Raw genomic sequence first — 15,569 nt, 5'->3', positions numbered from 1 at the left:
CTGGTCCCGTGACCGCAGCTACCCCTTTGCGCAGGCGCCGCTGGAGAGCGCGCCTGCGCGTTTCGCTTGGGGGCGGGCCAGGGGTCAGGACGCCTAGGTCCTTGGGGGGGAGGTAAGGGGGTACCCGAGCACCTGGAACCCTCGGCGGGCGGCGGTGAGGATACTTGCGGCCCAAGGGCTCGGGGTGGGGGGATCAGGACTCCTGCGTCCCTTGGGAAGGGGGTACTCGAGACTTTTGGGCTCTGGGAGGGGGTGTCAGGACGTCTGGGTGCCTTGCGGGGTGTAGGGGGAGGGCAGGGCGCTTAGGTCCCCTTGTGCGGGGCGGGGGGAGGGAGAAGGAGGCCAAGGGTCCCGTGGAGGAGGGAGCCTGCGGTTTGGGAGTCTCTTGTAGTGGAGGACTGGGGACCAGGACGCCTATGTCCCTCGTGGGAAGCAGTGGGAGGGGGAGGCGGATGGCTGGATCCCTTGGGAGTGGGGCAGGATGCCTATATCCCTTGTGGTAGGTGGGGGGCAGGGGGGAGACACTTGTGTCCCTCATGGGAAGTGGGAATTCAGGATACCTGGATCCCTTGTGGGAGGTGGGGAGAGGCAGGATATCTGGACCTTGGGGGTGGGGGGTATAGAAAGGATACCTGGATCCCCTGTGGGAAGAGGAGAGGCAGGATGCCTGGATTTCTCTGGGAGGAGAGGGGCAGGACACCTGTGTCCCCTCATGGGACTCAGGATGCCTGGATCCCTTGTGGGAGCAGGGAGGGGGGAGCTCAGGATGTCTGGGTCTCTTCTGGTGGGTAGGTGGGGGCCAGGGTACCTCAATCACTTATGGGAAGTGGGGGATCCAGGACCCTGCTGGTACTGGGCCTTTGTGGCTGGCTCCATCCCGGCTGGCACCTGGACCTCAGTGGGTGCCAGCCTTGTGGTGCCAGCTGGGTGCCTGCCGGGGTCAGGGCTGGCAGTGAGTGACAGGACAGGCCACTGCCCCTGCTGCAGGACTGGACACGATGGCACTGCGCTTGCTGTACCAGGCTGCCCGCACAGGTAAGGGCCTTGCTGGGCACCAACTCTGCCCCACCCCCCCCAAGTTATCTCTGACTCCTCTCTGTTCCACTAGGCACGCCAGCCAGTCTGTGCTACCTGCGCCCCCTCAGCACCACTGCCCCCAGAGAGTCCTACAGTGAGTACTGGAGCCTGACATGACCTGCTTCCTTGGGTTGTGCCAGTGGTCCCTTGTGGCATTGTTGCAGGGGCTGCCTCTGTGCATCTCCTTCCCACTACACTCCACACAGAGCAGGGATGGTATCTCTCTCCCTGCAGAGTATGTGAATGTCCAGGACCCAGCCATGGACATGAAGTCTATCACTGATCGGGCTGCCCAGACCCTGTTATGGACAGAGCTTTTCCGAGGTGAGCCCCACATCCTGTGGCAGCTTGTGGCAGTGCAGTTCTACACCTGGTGTGGAAGACCCCATGGTAATGTTGCATGCCATGCCTCTGCTGTCATGTTGTTGTCCGGTACAGTATGTAGCTGAGGCAGAAAGGGATCTTCAGGAGTCTTCAGTCTGACCCATTGTTTTGTAGCTGGTCTCACTAGGTGAGGTGTCTCAAGGCTGCATCCAGTCAAGTTTGAGCATCTACAAGGATGGAGAGTCTTTCTCTCTGGTGCTTGTTGCAGCTTGTGACCACCTTCATGGGGAAATGTTTCTCTTGTTCTAATGGGAGCTTCCCTTGTTGCAACTTGTGCATGTTTCTTCTCGTCCTGTCACTGGGCAGCTCTGAGAGAAGATGGAACCAAGGTCTTCTCTAACTATCCATTAGGCAGTTTGCAGACATCAGTACCTGCTCTTCTGTAAGCTAAACAAATCCAGCTCTCCTGGCTTCTCCACATGCATGCCATGCTGTGGCCTCTTGCCACCTTTGTGGCATCTTGTGAGGAGTCCAGTGCTTTTCCCCTGTTGAGCAGGCAGTAAGTTACTTTCTCTGTCTCCCTCCAGGCCTAGCCATGACTTTGAGCTACCTCTTCCGGGAACCGGCCACTATCAACTACCCTTTTGAGAAGGGCCCGCTGAGTCCCCGCTTCCGTGGGGAGCATGCGCTGCGCCGCTACCCATCTGGGGAGGAGAGGTGCATTGCTTGCAAACTCTGTGAGGCTGTCTGTCCAGCCCAGGTGAGTATCCATGGGGAGTCCCCCTCCTCCTCTCCCCAGGGCACCCAGCCTGAGTTGACTCCTTGCCTTCCTGCCTCTGGGTCTGAGGGCTCTGCTGGGCCACAGAGAGTTGGCTTCTTGGGCAGGTCAGTTCCCCCTTCTCAAGGCTGGCTCAGCGGTGTTCCTGAGAGTGCTGTTCCTCTCTGTGCTGGAGCAGGAGCTGACTGCGTCCCTTCCGCTCTGTGCCAGGCAATCACCATTGAGGCAGAGCCAAGAGCGGATGGCAGCCGCCGAACTACTCGCTACGACATCGACATGACCAAGTGCATTTACTGTGGGTTCTGTCAGGAGGCCTGCCCTGTGGATGCCATTGTGGAGGTGAGTGGGGAGCCCAGCTTGCCACCTCTGCCTGGCGGTGAGGAGAGGAGCAGAGCCTGCAGACCTTTGCATCAAAAGTGGAGACAGGCAGCAGAGCTGCACAATGGCTGTGCTCTACAAGACCAGGGGCTGGAGCAGGGAAGCGGGAGGGAAGGGCCAAACCAGCCCTTCCTGCCAGGGGAGGCAAGAGGTTTGGCTGGGCCTGAGGAAGAACTTCTCCTATCGTGCTTCTGGCAGGGCCCCAACTTTGAGTTCTCGACGGAGACACACGAGGAGCTCCTCTACAACAAGGAGAAGTTGCTCAACAATGGTGACAAGTGGGAGGCTGAGATTGCAGCCAATATCCAGGCTGATTACCTGTACCGGTGACTGCTGGACCCTGTGCAACGTGCCCATGCTGTGTTCTTCCTGCTCCCATAATAAAGGGCCTAGGGGTGTTGCCACGGCCGTCTGTGCTGGGGACCCTGGCCCCTTCCTAACCCAGACCTTGTGCTTTTCCATGTGTCTGTTTATTTGTAGCTTTTGGGTGAGGGGGGACAGGAGTGGGGGCTGAACCCCCTGCACAGGTACAGCTGCTGGCCCTGGATGGCCCCTTCAGCACTTGCCAGCCCCAGGTTTGCAGCTGCATCTTGGGAAGGGTACAGGGATCCCTGGGCACCAGCATCCTGTCCTTCCCTCTCCCAGGCAGGAGGGTCTAGAAATGAGGAGAGCATCCAGGTCGGGGAAAGCTTCAGGAGGGCATGGGGGCGGGGAGGGGGAGGGAAGTAGGGAGTGGGCACAACCCGAGGAGGGGCACGGCAGGCAGGTCAAAGGGCCCGTGGACGGCCCCAGTGCCTTACACCGGAGTGGTGGCCGGTGCTTGCAACCGCCTCGGGGGCCACGGGGGGGCAGCCCTGCCCGGGAGGGAGGAGGAGCGGGGCTGGCGGTGAACCCTGGCGCTGTGGGTGTGGAGGGCAGAGGGGGGTGCAGATCGGGACCCGGAGACCCGGTTGCGGGGGGCGTCCCGGCGTGCTGCGTCCCGGCGGTGCCGGTGCTCCCCCGCTCGGCGCTGCGCTGCCGGGCGGGTCGGTCCCTCCCTCCGCGGCCGGGCTCTTCCTGGGGAAGAGGAAGTGCGGAGCCCGGCCCCGGCCCCGGCCCCGGTGCCGGCGGTGCACGCTCAGGGTAGGCGCGGGCGGCGCCGGGCTGCCCCCGGTGCGGCAGGGCCGGCAGCGCCCGAGCATCCCCGGCGGATGCAGGAGCCGCGCCGGTTCCCCGAAGTGGGGGGTTGGCTCTTCACTCCCGGGCATCCTGACTCAGAGGCAGCTGAGCTGGGGGGCGGGGAGGGTGGCTGGAAAGTATTTTGCAACTTCAGCACTGGGAAAAAGCTGCTTGTGACTCGACTGAGTCACTTCCTCGGCCCCCATAGCTGCAGCCTCAGGTCGCCGGCCAGGTGCTGGTCTGGGGTGGCTTGGCTGCCAGCGCTGCAGCTTGGCTTGCTGCCCCAGCAGTGCCAAGACCTGACCCTAGCTAGGCCACTGGACGTGCTCCTTCACTTTCCATCCTGTGGGCCACACAGCCTGGCCTTGACGCTCCACTGCCACGTGCTTCCCTCTCCCTCCAGGCGGGTACGCTGGTGCCAACGCAGTCCCGCACCGCAGCAGTGCCGGCAGCACCATGGGCTCCCTTTTCCGCAGCGAGGAGGTCTGCCTGGCCCAGCTGTTCCTGCAATCGGCCTCAGCCTACACCTGTGTCAGTGAGCTGGGCGAACGGGGGCTGCTCGAGTTCAGAGACGTACGTAGGGGATGGGGCAGCCCTGGGGGGAGGGGGGACTGTGCCAGGGCTTGGTGAGGGGATTTGGGGTGGGTGAAATGGGGTACCCAGAGCACAGGGGATTTGGGGTAGGTGGGACAGGGGTACACTATTTGAAGGGGGGATGTGGTGAGGTTGGCCAGCTCCACACCTGCTGGGGCTGACGCTGACCCTGGTCTCTTCCTTCCCCAGCTGAACCCCAGTGTGAGTGCTTTCCAGCGGCGGTTTGTGGGTGAAGTGCGGCGCTGTGAGGAGATGGAGAAGACATTCAGTGAGCATTGGGGAGCCCTGGGAGGCTGCTGAGTTGGGGGTAGCATAGAGAAAGGGTCTTTTTGGGAAGGGTGCTGGGGTCTCCTGGGGGCAGGGCAGCCCTGCAGTGCCCTGGCCACCTGCTTTGCCCTTTTCCTGACTGTTCTTCTGCAGCCTTCCTGCACCAGGAGCTGCGCAAGGCTGGGCGGGTACTGAGACCGTGCCCAGACAACCCGGCGGCCCCGCTGGCCCGCGATGCCCTGTACATCCAGGAGCAGTCAGAGCAGCTGGCACAGGAGCTGCGTGAAGTCAGCCGCAACCGAGAATCGTTGCATGGGCGCCTCCAAGAGCTGCGCGAGTACCTGCATGTCCTACGTGAGGGCCAGCGCTTCACCAGCCTCCCGGTGGGTCCGGGGCACAGTGAGAATGGGGCCACAGGGACCCAGCACTCCCTCAGGGGCTGTGGTGGTGTTCCCTTTTGCTCTCCTCATCTCTTTGCTCCTTGGCACAGCAGGCACCACTGGGCTCCCCACCTCGGCCCCGGGCCCACTCTGAGCGTGAGCCCATCCTCGACCCCTCTGTGAGCCAGCACCTTGACCGCAAAATCAAGTAAATGTGGGCTCCTACACATTCAAAGAGAGGGGCCATGAGGCAAGGGGCATGGGTAGGGCAGCGGGACAGGGCTTGGAGAGGGGCTGGGGGCATGGTCATGGGTCTGGGGTCCATGCCTGCCCCTCACTGCTCCATCTGCACTCTTGCAGCTTTGTGGCGGGTGTCATTCATCCATGGCGGGTGAGTGCCTTTGAGCGGCTGCTGTGGCGTGCCTGCCGCGGCTACCTGATCGCTAACTTTGTGGAGATGCCTGAGCCCATGGAGGACCCAGCCACAGTGAGTGTGGACGTGCCAAAGCGAGGGGTAGCTGGGGGAGGGGGTGCTGGGGCTGGCTGTGGCTGATGCAGCCTGCACTGCCCCCAGGGGGAGAGCATCACCTGGGTCATCTTCCTTATCTCCTACTGGGGTGAGCAAATAGGGCAGAAGATCCGCAAGATCTCCGACTGGTGAGTGAGTGGCTCCGTTGCCCCCATGCCCTGCACCATGTCCCCAAAGCATGTGGCATATGTACACCCACTCCCCAATGCCACACGGTTTTGCTGCCTAAAGGTTTATTTAGCAAGACTCGATCCCATCACCCATCCCTTCCTGGTGCCACCTGGGCCTGAATCCCTTCCTTTATGTCTGCCCATCTGCTTCAGTGCCATCGTCTGATTCCTTTTCCCAGGATGTCACAAGGGAGGTGCTGTCTTGAGTCCCCAGCTGGTCTCTGGTCCAGGAGGCTTGTGGGATGCAGAGATGGACGTCCTGGCAAATGCCTCCCTGCAGGCAGATCACATCCCTGTGCTGCCCCAGGGATGGGTTGGGCTTTTCCAGGGAGTGTTTTGCATCCCCCAACATGCTTGTGTCTGTCCCAGCTTCCACTGCCATGTGTACCCCTACCCTGAGAGCGAGGCTAGCCGCACAGAGACCCTGACGAGGCTGCTCAGCCAGATCCAGGACCTCAGTGTGGTGAGCTGGACACTGCAGGAATGGAGGGAGATGTGCGGTGAGCTGGGGGGGTAACCTGGACCCCTTTGTCCCTGACCCACTGGCCTGGGTGCTCACAGGTACTGGAGGAGACGGAACAGTACTTGGCGCAGGTGCTTGACAAGGTGGTGCTGGTGCTGCCCACGTGGCGCGTGCGGGTGCAGAAGATGAAGGCGATCTACCTTGTCCTCAACCAATGCAGCTTTGATGTCACTGAGAAGTGCCTCATCGCAGAAGTCTGGTGCCCTGTGCGTGACCTCACACTGGTGCAGGATGCCCTGCGCCAGGGATCGGTAGGTGCCCATTTTCCCCTCATGTGGGGAGCAGTAGGTGCCCCTCTACCCTCTGTGTGAGGGATCAATAAGAGTCCCATGCCCTCCATGTTAGGGTTTGCTAGATGCACCTCATGCTCAGGGAGGGATGCACCCCCTACATCTTGTGTCCATGGTGGGACATGAACCCCACTTCTTGTGCTTATGGTGATATGTACCCCTTCTGCCAGGAACTGGGATACCTCTCTGGTGTCCTGTGTGCCTGTGCCTTCCCCTTAAGCTTGAGTTTCCTTGGTCCAGCCCTTATGCCATGGCACATGCCCTGTGCTGAGCTTGCAATCCTGGATTGCAGCAGGATGAGACCTGCTCAGGGATGTTGCTGGCCTTTTGCCCACACATTGTGGGGGTGCAAGGGCAGTAGGGCACTGTGGGTCATACACTGGGTGCCTCCCCTGCAGTACAAGAGTGGCTCAAGTGTGGAGTGCTTCGTGCAGCGCATCCCCACCTCAGAGAGCCCCCCAACGCTCATCCGCACCAACAAGTTCACCGCTGGTTTCCAAAGCATTGTGGATGCCTATGGGGTGGCCAGCTACCAGGAGGTGAACCCCGGTAAGGACTCTTGCCCCAAGCAGGAGTGAGGGGGCCATGGACTTTTCAGGAGCAGTGCCTGGGTGGTGAGAGGGCTCCAGGAGGGTCCTGTGTAACACAGTCCCTATACCCCACAGCACCGTATGCCATCATCACATTCCCCTTCATCTTTGCCATCATGTTTGGGGATGTGGGTCATGGGCTGCTCATGTTCCTGTTTGCCCTCTGGATGGTGCTGTATGAGAATAGCCCCAGCTTGCAGCAGGCCAGCAACGAGGTGAACAGGGCCTACAGGGACTGGTGGCATGGGATGGGGTTGTTGGTGTGGGGCAGCTTTGATGTGGGGACGGGTTGGTATGTGGCAGAGTTGGTGGGGGGAGATGGAGTTGGTGGGGTGAGGCAGGTTTGGATGGGATGCAGTAGGTGGTGTGGGATGGGGTTGATGTGTGGTACGGTTGGTGAGATGAAATGAGGTTGATGGGGTGGGGCTGGGACGGCATGGAGCAGGGTTTGTAGTGTGGGACAGGACTTGTGTGTAAGGCCGTACCAGGGGAGAGTGGTGTGGGGCAGGTTGTGGGACAATGTGGGAGCCATGTTTGCTACTCCCAGATCTGGCTGACATTCTTTGAGGGGCGCTACCTCATCCTGCTCATGGGGGCCTTCTCTATCTACACTGGCTTCATTTACAACGAGTGCTTCAGCAAAGCCACTGTCATATTCCCCTCAGCCTGGAGCGTGGCCACCATGGCCAACCACTCTTCCTGGAGGTGAGACCCCTGCCCCCCTGCAGCCTCCAGAACCAGCCCTCCCCCCTGTACTGATGCCCCCTCGCTCTTTCCACAGTTCTGACTACCTTGCTACTCACCCGTCCCTCACCCTGGACCCCAACATCACAGGCGTCTTCCAAGGGCCCTACCCTTTTGGGATCGACCCAGTGAGTGGGGCTCTAGGGGGGACGGGATGGCACAGGACCTTCAGCAGAGTGGCTGAGTCTCTCACCCCCTCACTCTCCTTTGCCCTGGGCAGATTTGGAGCTTGGCCACCAACCACCTCAGCTTCCTCAACTCCTTCAAGATGAAGATGTCTGTGGTGCTGGGCATTGTACACATGGGCTTTGGTGTCTTCCTGGGGGTCTTCAACCATGTGTGAGTCTCCCCTCACTGTGCCTGTGGGCTCTGGCCATCCCCACCCACCTGAGTTCTGCTAAAGGTCCAGAGCATGACTTTCTTAGGGCAGAGCAATCCCTGCAGGATTGATGCTGGCCTTGGCACCAGACTGGGACAGGCGAGAGGAGTCCTGTGTCCTACATCAGTTTATGGTGCAAGCCCTGTGCAGACCCCCTGCAATACCTCCATGAGAGGCACCTTGCTCATGTGGGCATAGGGTTTGCACCATGCCAGGCTGAGCCTTGGTGGTGCCCCTCTCTGCCCAGGCACTTCCAGCAGCGACATCGACTGGTGCTGGAGTTCCTGCCCGAGATGGTCTTCCTGCTGGCCCTTTTTGGCTACCTTGTCTTCCTCATCTTTTACAAGTGGATCAAGTTCAGTGCTATCAACTCCATGGTGGCCCCCAGCATCCTCATCCACTTCATCGACATGTTCCTCTTCACCTCCAATGATGAAAACCTCCCGCTCTACAAGGGCCAGGTAGTGCCTTCTGCCACGAGGCAGCCATGGGAGGGCCCAGCTCTCCTTTCTAGCTTGATCCTCTGGCTGGCCTTGATGTGCTGCGTTGTCCCCTTTGCCTTGTATAGTCCTGCGCTCACCCAGGAACGCTGCCAAGCCAGGGATGCTGAGCAATGCTGGGAGCAGCAGGGAGCTCTGGGGGGCTTGGAGCAGTGGGGATGGGTGTCCCATGCTTGGGATGAGGTGCACAAGCCTTGGACACAGAACTGGGAAGAGGAGCTTCTCCACAGTCCACCCCTCCGCATGGTGCCCTCTGCGTGTGCAGCCCTGCTGGGCAGCCAGCCTGTGTTGCAAGCAGTGTATCTCCCACTGTTCTTGGTTCAACTTGGCAAAGCTGCCTGGCTGAGGCAAGACATCGAGTGCTTTGAACCCAGATTATGGGCACAGGGCTGCTGGGGTCACTTGAGGGGACCTTGAGATGACGTCTCATGCTGGATACAAGACCTTGGAAACTGGGGGGTACCACTCAGGACTCTCCCCTAATCTCACAGGTGCCTGTGCAGACCGTACTGGTGGTGCTGGCTCTAGCAGCAGTGCCTGTCCTGCTGCTGGGAACACCCCTCTACTTGTACTGCCGACAGCGCTCACAGTGGATGGGCCACTCTGTGGTAAGGTTGAGGCCAGAGGGGCACTTGGCTGGAGCCGGGAGATGCAGCAGGGTCTCACCTTAGGTCTTGTTCCTGCACAGCCAATGACCAGGGGGGAGCAGGAGCCACTGCTGGAGGGACAGGAGGCTGGCAACTCTGTCAATGCCACCAAGGAAGATGTAGAGAGTGGGGCACACATCTACAAGGCTGAGGTGAGGGCTCCAGCCAATGGACCTGAGCCTGGCACTGCTGGGAAGGGTAGCAGAGCCAGGCGAGCCATGCCCGCCTGATGTCCCACAAACCTTGTGCCTCTGCAGCATTTTGAGTTCTCCGAGGTGTTCATGCACCAGGCGATCCATACCATTGAGTACTGCCTGGGCTGCATCTCCAACACTGCATCCTATCTGCGTCTCTGGGCCCTCAGCCTGGCGCATGCACGTGAGTCTTCCCTTGCCCTAACGGTCTCCCCTCTGCATGCTCTGGGATTCCTTACCCAGCACCTTGGGGCTAGGGAGAGCCTCACCTTGACTGGTGCCCATCCCACAGAGCTGTCAGAGGTTCTCTGGAACATGGTGATGCGCAATGGATTTGTGAGGCTGAACTATGTCGGTGGTGTCGTGCTGGTGCCAGTCTTCGCCTTCTTTGCTGTGCTCACTGTGGCCATCCTGCTGGTGATGGAGGGGCTCTCAGCCTTCCTGCATGCCTTGAGGCTGCACTGGTGAGCCCTCAGCAGAGGCACTGGGAGGGGGGACAGGGGTGTCCCCCCACCGGCTCTGACTGTCCCCTCTCTTTGGCAGGGTGGAGTTTCAGAATAAGTTCTACGTGGGTGCTGGGTACAAGCTGTGCCCCTTTGCCTTCACGCCCGACGTCTGGGAGTAGGGTTACCGTGCCATGCCATGCCACCCTGCTGCGCTGCCTTTGTGCCTTTTGCAAGGATGCTGTTGCTGGTCCTGCCTGGCTGCTATTTCCCAGAGCCCTCTCTTCTAGCCCAGAGCAGTTTATCTTTTTTTTCCTCCTTTCTCTTTTATGATGGCAAACAAGTGAGTGGGGACCTGGCAGAGTGGTGATAAAGCCAGAGGTGCTGTGCTACCCCTAATATCCGAATTGCCTGCCTTACCATGCCCTCGTGATGGAAGTAGGGGGGCTCAGAGCTTCAGAAAACCCAATCCCATGTTGACTTTGCCCTTCCATCCTACCTGCTGCCTTTGTCCTGGGGTGGCAGGAAGGATGCCTGAGGATCCTGTGCAGGGGAGTCCATGCTGGCTGCCCAGGTGCAATGAGGCAGGGCTGCATCCCGTCCCAAGGTGGTATGCTGGGGAGGGGGGCACCAAGAGGCTGGATGCAGGATACGTTCAGTGATGCTTGTACCCTCCTCCACTCTTCTGGTCTGGGCAGCCTTACTATGCCCTGGGAAACTTTCCTTTGGCAGCAAATAAAAGCTATCCAAGCAGTGCTGTTCTCTGACTGCTCTCAGCTCAGCCCTTAGGATTCAGGAGGCTCATGAGCACCCAGCCCAGAGGTTTCCATACCCAGCACACTGCCCCTCTTCCACCTGCTTCGGCAGGGCTCAGAGGAGGATGAGGGTCGGCATGGGGCATGGCCTGTCCTGTCTGCCCCTATGCAAGGAATGGGAGGGCATGGGCCCAGAGGGAGGCATGCGACCCTAGCAGGACAGGGGCTGATTCCTGGCACTGCCTCACTGCTGGCTATAGCCAAAGGTGGGTGCTGGTCCTGTCCCATAGACATTGAGTGTGTGGAAGCTGGCTGCCCGCAAGGTGGGAATGGAGTAGGGCATGGCACGGGGCTTGGCTCCCACATACACGCTGTGGTAGGTGAGGGACTGATATGGAGGCACAGGCAGCTCTGGAAAGCCAGAGGAGCCTGCTGCTGGGACAAGAGCTGGCTGGTGGAGTGGGGCTGGCTCACGGGGCACAGCTGGCACCAGGTCCCCACTGCACCGACGGGTCCTGGGAGCCCCTGGAGGGAGAGAAAAGTAGAGTGGTGTCAGCACAGCCTGTGACTTGTGGGAGACCAGCCTGAGCCCTCATTCCAAGCACCACTACCTTTCTCATGCTTGTCCTTTGGCTGTGAGGAGAGTGCTGCTCCCCGTGTCCGTGTCAGTGCACCCAGCAGGGGCCCTGCTGCCACCCCAGACCTGTACAAGATAAGTGGGCTCAGGGTGGTGAGCAGGTGGCACTGAGCCCCTCATCGCGGTGGTGTGGCAGGGGATGGTTACCAGGCCTCAGATTCGCAGTCCCGGAAGCCCTTGGCAAAGGGATTGCTGGCGATCTTCAGCTGTGTAATCTGCAATAGGAGGAGTGTGGTCAAGGGATGCCCCAGTGTGGGTGGCCAACTGGGCAGGTGCCCCAGGGTCCCTTTGTGAGGCTCACCCGGTGGTTTTGGTAGGCTGTCACTGCCATAAACTGCGTCTCAGGGAAGCTGAAGGACTTGAAGTTCTCATGGGCAAAGCGCTCACTGTCCCTTCGGGGGTCCACAAAGACCACGTGGAAACGGGGCTGGTACCGGTGCATGGAGTTGAGGATGATCTGGGCAGAATGGGGAGAGATGAGATGGATACCTGTCTGCCACATCTCTTCTCCTTTGGCCCTTCCTCCCCACCATGGAGCCACTTTCTGGAGCTGGGCTCCATCTCCTGCCCCTGCCCTGGCACACAACTCCCACCACCTAAGGTTATGGGCTCTTACATGTCCGTTATCATCCAGGAGGTTGTTGGTGAGCTTAAGCTTGTCAAAGGAGACGATCTGCCGCATCCACTGGGCTCCCTTGGCAGGTGAGTCTGGGTGGAAGTGGACACGGCCAGGTGCCACAGGATCGGCCCGTCCTGCCACCAGCCAGGATGAGCTGTGGAAGGCGTATCTGTGGGGATGGTGGTGGCTGAGTGCCAGCAAGCATGTGGCCACCTCGCATGGAGCTGGATCCTGCAGCGAGTTCTGGCCACTCAGTCCTGCCCTGCAGGGAGCCCGCAGAAGGGGTGTGGGTGAGCATGGACCCTTCTCAGCCATCAGCAACAGCCAGGGACCCTGCTAGGCCTTTCACCACCACCCCTCCATGTGTCCTGGTCCCAGGTGCCCTGGTCCCCACCTGTATCTCTTGTCATCCAGTGGGACAAAATCCATGAGCAAGACATAATCGGCCAGTGGGTCCAGCCCTGAGAGCTTCACCTGGAAGGTGGGGAACATCCTCCTATAGGAAGGGAGAAGTTGGAGGAGAGTGCTCCTGGGTGCTAAGGACCCAAGAGTCTTTGTTACCTCCACTCCTGCACCTACCTCCCTGCCTTGGTAACGATCATCTCAGTGCCCAGACGATTGAACTCCTCCCAGAGGCTGCCCATTTCCAGTTGCACTGCCACGTGGCACACGCGCTGGTTCTTTGTGCTGGATCCCAGCCTCTCATCCTCCATCCTAGTGCCCGCTGGGGGTGGCCCCAGGAGGCAGGGTCTTCCTGTGGCACCTGCCCACTCAGGGCTGGCAAGTAAGGGACTCCCCTCGCCTGGCAGCATGCTCAGGCCAGCTGTGAGGAAGGCTGTGGAGGACCGAGGGAGTGTTTCACTGCCACCCTGGGCTCACTGCTCTTGTTGCCGGGTTGGGATCCCTGGTCCCTCACAGTCCCTAGAACACTCTCACGGTCATAGGGATGGATACACATATTGGGCAGGTCCCTCTGTTCTTATGTCTCTGCTTGCTTCTCAGATGTGGCATTTAAACCCATGCAGCCTGCCCCCCACCTTAATCTACTAAATACCCCATCTCATCCTCCCTAAACTGACGTGGGGGAGAGGACCCAGGTATCCTCAGGACCCCCAGGCCCGCAAGCCCCTAGGTGTAGTGTGTTTTCCCCGACTCCTTACAACCACATGCTTTTACAAGGTCACTAGTGCTGCTGCTGTGAGCTCCATGCAATATCCTGCCTATGTGAGCTGCCCCCATTCCTGCCCTAGGGCACCAGCTCCTGCTCATCCCTGAGGAGACAGAGAATGGCAAGATAGCCACAACCAATGCACTGACCTTTGGCAGCCCAGCTGCACATGGTTCCCGGAACACGCTGCATGCACCCTGTCACCGCAGGTACACTCTGGGCTCCCGTACGGCACATGAAGTGTGGGGGACCCGGAGCTTGAGGCATGGTGGATGCCACCAGCGGGACCCGAGAAGCTTTGTCGCGGGCGGGTGTTACCTGTCATGAGTGCAGCAAGTGGGTGAGAGGCTGCTGTGGCTCCGGCTGTTGGCTCTGCGCAGTGGGGCCCCAAAGCCCCCTCGTAGCACAGGGCAGCACCAGCTCTGGACTCCAGTCCCCCACGTGTGTGCTGAGGATTTTATCCTCCTGCTTGGGGGTGGAGACTCCACTGCCTTGGCTGCGCAGTGTGGAGATGAGCAGGACAGAGCAGCACTGGTCCTCGGGGGCTGGCTGCCTTGTGGCTATGCAGAGCACATCCCCCCTTTCCCAGAGCAGGCTGCCTTGGTGCCTTGATGAGCTGTTGATGGACGGGAAGCTGGTGGTGGCCTTGGGATGGGGCCAGGCTGGGCTGGGATCACTGCTGCCGCTCTTGATCAAGGGGCAGGGGTATCCTGGGCCAGGGAGGGCCACATCTGACTGTTTCTGGAGCAAAGCCAGACTGTCTCCTTAGCCATTTCATACAACACATTGGATCTGGGGGACATTAGGGTTGCTCTGACCCTGTCACCCTGGAGAAGGCCAGGCTGGCGTTGGTGGTGGGATTTGTCTCCTGGTTGCCCAGCTCCCCTTGTGAGCAGAATACAGGTTCCTGGGGCCCCACAGCCGCTTCCCTTCCCAGTGACAAAGTCATCGTTTCACCAGATCATCATCCCCTAGAGAGGGCTCCAGCTCTTTGCACATCTGCCCAGGCCCATCTCCCTCCTCCAGGAGGACAGTTTGGCCCAGCAAGCCCCCAGTTCTGAACAGGAGTGGTAGTACATTGCCTTACTGAAGCAGTTGCAGGCCATGGCAGCAGTGTTCTGACCACAAGCAGGTTGTTGGCAGTGGGGAGGCTCACGTGGCCAAGCCCATTGCTTGGCACCAGCACTGACAGCTGAGCTGTGGGATACTTGATCATGGGGTGGTGCTAACCTGGGCTGGGGGGGGCATATCTGGCTGTTTTCACATTAGGGCAGATCATGGGGGCCGGGCAGTCCCCAAGCCCTAGAGCAGGAAGAAGGGGGCTGCTGAAGGTGTGAGAGCAGGTGCAGTACATGAGGGGCTGAGTGCATACAGATGCAAAGGTGCTGTGCCAGCGAGAAAGCACCATGGCAGGGGAATGGAGAATGCAGGCATGGGCTGATGGGAGAAGCTGATCTCTGTGTGCCAGCCTGGCTGCTGACTGCTGCCAGCCCCCTTGCTGTAGCAAGCTGGTGGCAAGATGTGGTAGAAGAGTCACTCCCTTGGACCCCTGCCTGAATTAAGGGGTGCTGAGAGAGGCAATATGAGGCTGGAGATGGATGTTTCCCTCCATTACACCATCCTGGCTCTTAGCACGTTTCAGCTGTTCATGCAACAGCCTCTGGCAGCTCATCCGACAGCCTGCCATCAGCACCCATTATTAAAAAGCACAGCAGTATTTCGAGGCCTTCACAACATTTCATTAGTTCATGTAATGCCTCTGTGGCTCTGGGGAGGTGCAAGCAGTCCTCCCTACCAGCCCACCCTAGCTGAATCCCAAACAGCAGTCTCATCTCTCCCTTGCTCCTCTGCAGGGAAGACTGAGCCCTTGCCTCCAGCGTTCTGTGCTGGGGACCCTCTGAGCCCACCTATGCAGTGCTAGTCCTGATGAGGACTAGCTCTGTCTGTGCTCAGCCCCAGGCCTCAGATCCCCTCCATCCATCTTCCTGTCAGTGCGCCTGCGCCACCTGTCACACCTCCTCATCTTTACGCTCAATACCTACCCGACGGCAAGAGATGGGAGCTGCCAGCACCGTTGACAGCAGGAGATGAATGGGGCTGAGTCGTGGCTACAGGGCACAGAGAAGGAGGAGAGATGAGCACAGTTGTGATGAGTGCCAGGGCTCAGGAGGATTGTCTGAGAGGCCAAGGCTGTGCGATGACTGTCCACCAAGCATCTGCATGGCAGGTTGTTAATGAGCTACCAGGATCGGGTCTCACTACTAGGCTGAAAACATCCATGGGGAGATTCTGGCTGGTGGGTGCCTGCCCAGCCCTGTGCTGTCTACCCCCATCCCTGCCCCCGGACCTATGGGCTTTGCTGGGTTTGGGTTCTTTAGGTATGTATCTGAGTTTGCTGCCTTCTGTCCCTGGAAATGCTGGATGG

At 59.7% G+C, this 15,569-nt stretch overlaps 3 protein-coding genes across 8 annotated transcripts; 2 read left to right on the top strand and 1 right to left on the bottom strand.

Moving 5' to 3' along the window:
- Positions 1 to 12: 12 nt before the first annotated feature.
- On the top strand, positions 13 to 3,003 carry NDUFS8 (NADH:ubiquinone oxidoreductase core subunit S8). Of its 5 annotated transcripts, none has more exons than XM_062576657.1 (7): positions 13 to 112; positions 945 to 1,035; positions 1,109 to 1,171; positions 1,312 to 1,401; positions 1,989 to 2,161; positions 2,390 to 2,518; positions 2,756 to 3,003. In XM_062576657.1, the coding sequence occupies exons 2-7, from the start codon at positions 999 to 1,001 to the stop codon at positions 2,885 to 2,887; spliced, it is 624 nt and encodes a 207-aa protein (XP_062432641.1). In that variant the 5' UTR covers positions 13 to 112; positions 945 to 998; the 3' UTR covers positions 2,888 to 3,003. The 5 variants fall into 5 exon arrangements, with proteins under 5 accessions (XP_062432641.1, XP_062432640.1, XP_062432642.1 ...); XM_062576656.1 differs by having other exon boundaries at positions 64 to 154; XM_062576658.1 differs by having other exon boundaries at positions 64 to 154; positions 924 to 1,035.
- Positions 3,004 to 3,632: 629 nt separating this feature from the next.
- On the top strand, positions 3,633 to 10,718 carry TCIRG1 (T cell immune regulator 1, ATPase H+ transporting V0 subunit a3). 2 transcript variants are annotated; one of them, XM_062578055.1, is made up of 20 exons: positions 3,633 to 3,679; positions 4,119 to 4,288; positions 4,499 to 4,577; positions 4,730 to 4,959; positions 5,070 to 5,164; positions 5,317 to 5,443; positions 5,531 to 5,613; positions 6,025 to 6,118; positions 6,217 to 6,429; positions 6,867 to 7,017; positions 7,134 to 7,273; positions 7,606 to 7,763; positions 7,840 to 7,930; positions 8,023 to 8,141; positions 8,429 to 8,642; positions 9,173 to 9,289; positions 9,370 to 9,480; positions 9,586 to 9,706; positions 9,815 to 9,986; positions 10,066 to 10,718. In XM_062578055.1, the coding sequence occupies exons 2-20, from the start codon at positions 4,172 to 4,174 to the stop codon at positions 10,145 to 10,147; spliced, it is 2,514 nt and encodes an 837-aa protein (XP_062434039.1). In that variant the 5' UTR covers positions 3,633 to 3,679; positions 4,119 to 4,171; the 3' UTR covers positions 10,148 to 10,718. The 2 variants fall into 2 exon arrangements, with proteins under 2 accessions (XP_062434039.1, XP_062434038.1); XM_062578054.1 differs by having other exon boundaries at positions 5,067 to 5,164.
- A 782-nt stretch (positions 10,719 to 11,500) lies between these two features.
- Positions 11,501 to 12,689, bottom strand: TBX10 (T-box transcription factor 10). Its single transcript, XM_062577662.1, has 5 exons — positions 12,556 to 12,689; positions 12,371 to 12,472; positions 11,974 to 12,145; positions 11,659 to 11,814; positions 11,501 to 11,572 (listed from the first exon to the last, which is right to left on the bottom strand). The coding sequence occupies exons 1-5, from the start codon at positions 12,687 to 12,689 to the stop codon at positions 11,501 to 11,503; spliced, it is 636 nt and encodes a 211-aa protein (XP_062433646.1).
- Between the last annotated feature and the right edge of the window lie 2,880 nt (positions 12,690 to 15,569).

Source organism: Rhea pennata, chromosome 5, assembly GCF_028389875.1.
Source record: "Rhea pennata isolate bPtePen1 chromosome 5, bPtePen1.pri, whole genome shotgun sequence".
NCBI lineage: Eukaryota > Metazoa > Chordata > Aves > Rheiformes > Rheidae > Rhea > Rhea pennata.
The sequence above is the reverse complement of the archived record's forward strand: the minus strand, read 5'-3'. Positions and strand labels throughout refer to the sequence as shown.